The 9,093-nt window shown below is 48.1% G+C and overlaps 1 protein-coding gene across 1 annotated transcript in view; it reads right to left on the bottom strand.

Moving 5' to 3' along the window:
• The window catches only part of SMARCA4 (SWI/SNF related, matrix associated, actin dependent regulator of chromatin, subfamily a, member 4), a 127,739-nt gene that overhangs the window by 93,389 nt on the left and 25,257 nt on the right, over positions 1–9,093 (bottom strand). The window contains exons 2-5 of the mRNA XM_006875121.1: positions 5,451–5,702; positions 3,644–3,776; positions 2,344–2,754; positions 2,125–2,223 (exon numbers count right to left, since the gene is read on the bottom strand). Of these exons, the coding sequence (XP_006875183.1) occupies positions 2,125–2,223; positions 2,344–2,754; positions 3,644–3,776; positions 5,451–5,672 (865 nt within the window). The 5' untranslated portion in view covers positions 5,673–5,702. The remainder of the gene's footprint in view (positions 1–2,124; positions 2,224–2,343; positions 2,755–3,643; positions 3,777–5,450; positions 5,703–9,093) is intronic.

The raw sequence follows: 9,093 nt of genomic DNA, 5'->3' as shown, positions 1-9,093 counted from the left end.
GTTCTGCCATGTAAACTATCAAAAAAAAAAAAAAACACAACAATGAGATATCATCTCTCCCTCACATTAATAGCAAAGGTCAAAAAAAAAAGTAAAGTGTAGAAAAAAGTGGCTAAAGTGTGGAAAGACTAGGACCATCCTATACTGCTGGTGAAACTTTAAAATGGTGTAACCACTATGAAGAGTCTAGTGCTTCCTCAGAAAGTTGGAAATAGATATACTGTATGACCCAGCAATCCCTCTAGTTATATGTAACCTCAAGAAATAAGAGCTGTGGCACACTCGATATATGCACATATATGTTCATCACAGCACTACAGAAAAAAGATGGACAGTCTAAATACCATCACCGGACAAATGGAAAATAAAGGTTGGTTACATACACACAATGAAATGCTACATGAACACTGAAGAACAGTAATCAATCTGAAAAGCACCTCATAATATAGATGAACCTGGAGGACATTATGCTAAATGAAATTTATCAATCACGTAAGTGTAACTATTGTATGAGACCACTGTTGTAAATTGTCAAGAAAGGGTGTTTCTGCTAGAAGAACCTTCTTTGATGGTTACTAGGGGTAGGAGGGAAGGGGCAGTAATTCACTGGTTAGACAGTAGACATGTATTAACTTGGAATATATACAGCAAGTGGGAGGTTAACAGAAGAATGATGAAGACAGAGAAAGACGTGGAGAAGAGCTCAAGAATGAAAGGAAATAGAGGTAAATACTGTTATTATGGACTTCTGGTGTGGTGCTAGATTGAGAACCACAAGGTCAGCGGTTCGAACTTACAGCTGAAACCGACTCAATGGCACTTCACAACAACAGTAACTGTTATATATACTATCCAGCAATAACAGTGTTCTACATGCAGCTACGTGGACAGATACACAAGCTAAATGGATGTGGGAGGAAGAGTGAGAATACACCCACAATATGTAAAGGTTTGACAGAGGACTTTAGTACATGGGTACTAATACATAGTAGCTTTGCTACAAAAGTACCTAGGAATGTGGAGCATACAGCGGAAAATTATGAAATTTTAGGCATCAGCAAACACCTTGAGGGAATGAATCACTGAGCCCAGGGTCTCAAGACCAATAGTCTCAGGGAATACCACAGTCAACTAGCATAACGACATTGTTCACAAAGACGATGTTCTACATTCTACTTGGGTGAGTAGCCATCTAAGGTGCAACGATTTGTCTCTCCATGTAAGCAGAAAGAACAGTGATGAAAACTGAAGATGCTTGCAAACAATTGGTCCAATGGACTAATGGCCATTAATTAATCTCAATGACCCTGAGACCAGAAGAACTAGAGGGTATCCAGCTACCACTACCAAACCAACTGATGTGCAAGGGATCACTTTAGAAGGTCACAGATAGAGTGGGAGAACATGTGGAATAAAACTCAAAATCATAAAATACACCCAACTTCATGGTCAAGGAGAAACTGGCAGAACCCAAGACTACAGCCCTTGGACACTCTTGGTCAGGAACTGAACTCATCCTCGGGACTCAATTTTCAGTGAAGCAATAGACAGGAATATAGGAAGGACAACAACACTAGTGAGGTATGCTCACCCAAGTTGTTGTTGTTATGTGCCGTGGAGTCGGTTCCGACTCATAGTGACCCTGTACAGGGTTTCCGAGGCTGTAAATCTTTACGGGAGCAGAAAGCCTCATCTTTCTCCCGCGGAACAGCTGGTAGTTTCGAACTGCTGACCTTGCGCTTCCCAGCCCGATTCGTAACCACTACGCTACCAGAGGGCAGCATTTGCCTAAGGACAAAATTCAGAAGGAAAGAAGGAATGGAAGCAAGAATCACAGGAACAAAGCGGGACAAGTGATACTACACTGAAAGGATTGCTAGCACTGAGGTGAAAGGAAGCATATGACTTGTCGAATGTAAAACTAATTAATGATCTGCTCAGTAAACTTCCACTCAATTCATAATAAAAAGTTAAAAACAAGAGGAAGAAACGGCCTGGTTCCAGCATGGAGTAGTCATCCCTTCTCATTCTCTCTAACCTGGCCCATTTCCTTATCTGCTCAGTGCAAGCTCGTCCATGATTGCAGGGCACAAAACTGCCCTCCTGAGAAAGAACAGGAGTTACCTTCAGGCCAGGGCTTGGGAGGTCCTCCAGGGGGCTGTCCTGGCATCCCGGGGGGCACACCTGAGGGTCCGGGAGGAGGCATGTTGGGCCCTCCCATGCCTACAGCAGGATATAAACAAACGTAAGAATGGAATGCTGAGCAATCCGAGAGAAAGCTGTCCACGAGAGCCCCAGCTCCTGCCATTTCATTAAGACCCCTCCTCACCCCAAGGATCTTACCATGTGGCCTGCTGTAATTTGGAGGTGCTGGGCCTGGGCCGGGGCCGGGGCCAGGACCAGGACCAGGGCCGGGCCCAGGGCCTGTGGCAGACACAGAGGGTGGAGGTAGTGTTGGCATCTGCTGCTGCATCCCGGGCATCGGCCGTTTGCCCTGCACAGCCATCTGCAGGTGGTCAGGGAGGGGCTGCCCCCGCGCCAGCATCTTGTACGCCATGATCTGAGCTCTGAGCTGGTGGAGCTGGTTCTGGTTAAATGGGGTGGGGCCCCGGTTCTGCTGCCCCAAGGCCTGGGGGTCAGCACCATCCAGTGGGGCCCCACCTGGCCCAGAAGACATCTGTGGGCCCGAGGATGGGCCGCTGGCTGGAACCGGACTAGAGGAGTGCTCAGAGCCGCCCAGAGGTGAGGGGTAACCTAGGGGAAATAAGGTCCAAACAGTGGAGCTGATGGCAGAGCCAGTCACTTTCTGCAGTACTCCCACAGCTTTCTAAGCCCGTGACAGAGTGACCAATTAGCTTCCCATCGTGGGAGCCATAAGAGATCCCCAGGTGCCACACTCCCAGCTTCAGCTTAGAGCTGATGTGCTTAGACTCACGTTCCCTACACTGTCAACAGCTAACACTAAGAATCTGCACTCTTCCGGCCTGTCCTCCAGCCCTTGGGGTTGGGGGTCTTCACTGTCTGGTTGGCTAGGCCAACAGCCCTCACATAGGTCACCTGCAGAGCTCCTGGAGGCAGCTTCCCACCCCTACAACAGGAGGGACCAGTCCCGGGAGAAGGACAGCATGCTAGGTAAAGCAGAGAGTTAACACACAAGAGAAAGACCCCCCAACGAGAGGGGCTGATACAGCTGCTGTGACAACGGCCTCAAACATAACAAGCACTGTGAGGCCCAGGACCAGACACAGTGTTTCCTTCTGAAGTTGCCCACAGGGTCGCTGAGTCGGCGCCAACCTGAGGGCATCTCACACCACCACCAACAGGAACCTTGATGAGTCATCTAATGTCTCAGGTCCCAAACCCTCCGTCCTCAGAAGCCCCCAAGAGCCTGCATTCCTAACCAGCTCCTGGGTGACTTGGGTGCTGCACCCCACTTTGCCTCATCCTCGTTTAACACCCAGCACTGAAAACCCAGAATCTCTTCTTCTGGGTTGCCAGCCAGAATAAGTCAATTTTAAGGAGCTCTGCTGGTCTGGTCTGCCCCAAGTCCTCCCAGGTCCATTTGCTGGATGTCCGATGAGGAACATGGCTTCAGGACATCCAGTGTGAACCAAAAAAGGAGAGGAAGGAGATACAACTATACCTTGAGAATGTTGGTCCATCGGGCTGGGTGGGGGCCCCATCCCTGCATGGCCCCCTGACCGCATCCCCATTCCTTTCATCTGGTTGTAGCGTGGGTCATCCGACATTCCCTTCTCGTGCATGGAATCCATTGGCTATGAAAATAGATGACGATAAAGCAGAGTTAGCAAGGCAACCAAAGCAGTGTCCAAAAAAGCAGTCCAGCAATTGCACTTCCCAAGAGAAGCCCTGTGTCACGGAAAATGCCTGTAACTGGCACCTTAGCCTTCACAGTGGGTTAGGTCCATGACATGGGCCCTGACCACTATACAGGTGTCAAGACAGAGCCATATAGGAAATGTCATCACGCCCCTGGACTGGAAGTAAGGTTTGACAAGCTGAACAAGGAGCTGAGAAGGAGGCTACAGTTTGAGCTGAATGGCAAACTTCCACAGTAAAAAGGAAAAGGAAAAGGAGCAGGTCAAGGGCAGCATCAGCCCGGACCCCAGGCCCCTAGCTAACAATCACAAGGACGCTAACCACGTATCTTCTAATGGTCCTAACTGTGACAATCTACAGGACATCGCACATGCTCCCTGCTCCAAACAGGGGAAAGGAGGCTGCCTGGTGCCTCTCCCTCATCAGAGGCAATATCAGACCTTTCTGGAATGAAAACTCCCATTTTCCTTCCTCTACAGGAATGGCTGGGAGATGAAATGGGTACTCTGCTGGCACGGAAGCCACAAATACTTGGCTTTCCAGGAATTCGCATTTAACAGTTAACAGTGTAAGAGTGGGAGAGGAAGGAGAGGAGGTGTCTGGCTAGAAGCATGAGGTCCCTTCAAGGGCAGGAGAGGGGTGGAGCCCACCTCCTCCTGCTCCTCTCCATACAGCAGGAGTTCTATGCAAGCTGGGAGGGCACCCTGTCCCATCATCACAGGACCCCAACAGCTAGCACTGGGTCAGACAAGTGGCTGGCATCTGACAACCTCTGGAAGGCAGAGCTATGCTGAGGAGATGCTAGGGGGTGAGACACCAGATCCTGGACCCATAATGACAGAAATGTGGAGAAGGTTCATACTGTGCTGGAGGTCACATAGGAGGCACATGCCTGAGGCACAGAGAGGACACTCAGCTCTGCCACCAACTCACTGAGCAACGCCCCTCTCTTGAGATTCTGTTTCCAGGCCTGTGAAATGGGCAGGAGGTGGGAGGAGTCAGCTCAGCCTCATCTCCCACAGGTACGCACAGTCCCTGCACTTGGGCAAGGTCACCTTTCTTAGGTGTTGATACATATCAGGGGATGTCTCCTCCAAGCGCACCCAGGAGAAGAGCTAAGAAGACTATCTCTGCACTAAAAAAGGCTTTTCACCTCATCAACAAAAACAACCCTGATGGGCTCCAAGGTAGACAGTGGCGCACCCTGGACATGGATACAAGTGTCCCAGCCCAGCTCTGAGAACCTCAGATGAGTCTCCAGAGAGAGCCTTTGGTGAGGGGCGGGGAGACGTTTTGTCTTCATTTGTGAGAGAAAACTCTTGTGTTCCTGGTAAAAGTCACATTGCTGTATTTCTGACGTGGAAAGGGAATGAGGGAGACACAGGACGGGCTGCGCCAGCTCAAAGCAGGACCAGTATGCTACCCACCTCTCTCCACACTGACTGTATGGGCTAGGGCGCTGGAGCTGGGTGTGAGCATTCCCCCTGGCCTCGGGAGGTCTAGTCCAGAGCTGTCTGTAACAGCAGGGACAAGGGGCAAGGGGTAGGGAGAGGGCCATGGCTTCCATCCTGAGCATGGTGAGGGGTGGGAAGGGACTTGGGGCTGCATACCTTGTGCATCTGGTGCATGTTGTCCTGAGCGTACCCTCCAGGCCCCTGGGTTGGGATGGGGTGTCCTGCTGATGGAGGTCCTGGGCTGGGTCCCATCATGCTATGGGCAGAGCCTGGGGAGGGACCTGGGCTGGGGCCCAGCATGGCTCCAGGGGAGGGGCCTGGGCCCGGTGAAGGGCCTGGCCGAGGAGTTCCGCCCAAGGGTGGGTCTGGAGTGGACATCTTCTCAGGAGCTGCACACAGGGTATCCTGCTGTAAAGAAATCTCAGTCAGTCTGGGGGTCCCAACCAGCCATGGGGGCTCAGAGAAGGAGGGCCACACAGTCATGCCAGAACCAGTCATCTGATGCCTTGGACATTTCAGCACCCTGCCACCTACACCTTTTCCTCCATTACTTTTGTTTTTAAGAGCCATCAAGTTGTTTCCAACCCGAAGTGACCCTGTATGGGGTTTCTGAGTGGCTGGTGGGTTTGAACCACCAACTTTACAATTAGTTCTGTGCTTATCCTAAGAACATCACACCAGAACTCAATGTTGTTGTTGTTGTTCAGTACTGTGAAGTCAGTTCCGACCCATAGCGACCCTGTATAGGGTTTCTGAGGAGCAGTTTGAACCATTGACCTTGGGGCTCGCAGTCCAGCGCCACACCAGGACTCTCCATTTCTCTTGTTGTTAAGTGCCATCGAGTCGGTTCCAACCCATAGCGACCCTGTACAGGGTTTCCAAGGAGCAGCTGGTGACCTTGAACCGCCAACCTTGCAGTTCAAACAGCTTTGCAGTCTGGCGCATTAACCCACAGCGCCACACCAGGCTAAATTTTGGTGATACAAAATCAGATCTGATAGTCCATCTAAGGATGGATAATGGGAGTTAGAAAGGAAGGGAGGGATGTAGGTATCCTCTTCTCTCCTGATTCCATCCCAGGAGAAAGTCTTAGGGAGGAGCTAACAGATCCTTCACCTGGATCAAATCCTTGCTACTTTTTCCTATCTACCAGAGGGATCAGGACTAAAGCTGCAACTGACTGGAACATCCTAAATTCAACAAAAAGAAATATTTCTGACCAACTGACCCCACCCACATAAGGTTCATTTAAGGCACTGAGACCAAGTTTCCTTTAAGATAAATAAACCTATTTTTTTTTTTGGGGGGGGGGGTTAATACATACTTTTAAATGTTTTATTGCAAATTATGTGAGTTTACATGGGAGAACATTAGCTTTACCTTCATCCTATCGTATATAGTTTCATTGCCATGGTTACAATCCCCTCCATGCATCATCAAATAACCAAAGGGTATACCCCTGGCAAGCCTGTCCCCCTAGCCCCCGCCTCGTCGTCAGCACACAGCCCCTCTTCCTCTCTGGGTCTAGAGTTTCCTGCCACTCCATCTCTCCATGTCATCTCTGGTATCAATGTTTCTCTGGGTAGGATCCCACACTTCTCCCTTGATGATCCCAGGGATCTCCGCTCCTGAACTGCAAAGTCAATCATTCCCTTCCTTTTGCTACAAAACCTCTACCTTTACATTCCCAACCCTCACAGTCAGTACTGATAACAATTATTCATTATTGTATCACAAGAGTCCATCCCCATCTCCTTTTATCAGCCCCGCCCAGAAAGAATAGATACTACTCAGTGGAGATTCTACCTTCCTCTATGCCCTCTGGATCTAGGCTCCCTCTTGAAAGCTTGTAAACTAGTCACTTCTTGCCTTTGTAGCCCCCACCCCCGCCACCACCATTTTGGGTAGCCAATGTCCAAGTTGCCCATCTCTGTCTACTCTGTGTGGAGGGGGTGGGAATGATCCTCGCTGTAAAGATTTGTTCCCTCTTTTGAACTACTGCTTCCATAGGTGTAGGTCAAGTTCATCAAATTGTATCAGATTACTCTTTTTTCCTCTTCTTTCTTCTTCTAGTTGAGCTCTGATCATCCAGTCATTAAAGCCAGGTCAAGTGGGTAATATTTGCAAGTGTCGGTGTTCTTATGCATGTGCCCTCTCTTCTTGTCAGCTGGACGCTTCACTCTCCACTGTAGTCCTCTGTGGCTATGTCACTGACTCTGGGCCCAAGAGTCCCCAGGTCTTGCTACACTGCTGGCCAATCAGGTCTCCACCCGGGAAATTAAAAGTAGGTTCATATCAGAGGCAGAGGCAGTGGCATGGGGAGACAAAACAGTTGCAGGCTCTAGAACCTGGACTGAAAAAGGCTGTGTGCCTGTGGACAGGAGGCTGGCTAGCAGAATGTGTACTTTGGACATTTAAATGAATGTATATTTTTGTTTTGTAATGTACATCAAACATTTTTTGTCTTGTTCATTTGTGAAATAAATGCAAGATGCAAATAGGGGCAAAATGGGGAGCCACAAAGAGAAAGTAGGATAAATGCTGCTGCAGGGAGGGGATTGTAATTATTGAGTTGAAACAAAGTATATAATTTGCTGAATGTAAAGCTGATCTGCTCTGTAAACTTTCACAATAGAAAGTTTTTTTTAAAAAGGCAGACTTTATAGGAAAATATTCTAAGGGCCCAGCCTAGCAGTACCTAGAAGCATTGATGGACATTTGAATTCCAAAGGAGATCACGTTTATGAAAGTGGAGTGTTTTTAAAGTAGGCTTATTTAAAGTACCATGTAAATAATTAAATAATGGTCATGATTATCTCAAATGCTACAAGAGTAATAATTCAATCACTAAAGTTTGACAAAAATCCTTGTTGAGGCTAAAATTCAATATCCAGGGCCTACACAAAATTCAAAAACCCACGAAAACATGTTGGCAAACTATGTTTGTTAAGATAATGGGCTGATTACTTTATTTCCTGTAAGAGTTCCGTTTTCAGATAACCTGTTGTGCAGTTGTTGCTGTTGTTAAGTGAAGTCAAGTTAGTTACAACTCATAGTGATTCTATAAAGAATTTCTGAGGAGTGGCTGATGGGTTTGAACCGCCAGCCAAAGTCCAAAACCCATTATGATACGACTTTAAATGAAAGTTTCTGTAATTTAAGAGTGATGACCTATGAAGAGGCTTGTAATCAGTCAGTCCAATGGACTCATGGAACATGTGAATGTCCTTTCCACAACCCTGAGACCAGAAGAACTAGATCTTGCCTGGCTACCACGACCAACTGCTCTGAAAGGGATCACATTAGAAGGGCCAGAATACAATGGGAAAAAATGTTACACAATACTCAAAATTATCAAAAGAAGACCAGGCTTATTGGTCAGAAGGAGACTGGTGGAACACGACACTATGTCCCTCAACCACCCTTCAGGTCTGTAAAAGAACTCACACGCCTGGGCCAATATTCAAGCAGGCAATAATTAGGTATCCAGAGGGAACACAGGTACACTCAACATGGAATGGCCATTCAAAATCAAAGGGACAAAACGTGTCTAAGGACAAAGTTGAGAAGGGATGTGAAGGTGGGTGGAATGAAGTAGGAACCACAAGGAAACGAGATAACTGTTGTTGCAGGAAGGGGAAAGGGGATTGCAATCATTGAAATGAAACAAAGTATGTTGTTGTTGTTGTTGTCAGGTGCCATCGAGTCAGAACCGACTCATAGTGACCCCATGCACAGCAGAACGAAACAATGTCTGATCCTGGGCCAACCTCACTACCGCTGCCACATCAATGATACC

The sequence above is a fragment of the Chrysochloris asiatica genome, unplaced genomic scaffold (assembly GCF_000296735.1).
Source record: "Chrysochloris asiatica unplaced genomic scaffold, ChrAsi1.0 scaffold00312, whole genome shotgun sequence".
NCBI lineage: Eukaryota > Metazoa > Chordata > Mammalia > Afrosoricida > Chrysochloridae > Chrysochloris > Chrysochloris asiatica.
The sequence above is the reverse complement of the archived record's forward strand: the minus strand, read 5'-3'. Positions and strand labels throughout refer to the sequence as shown.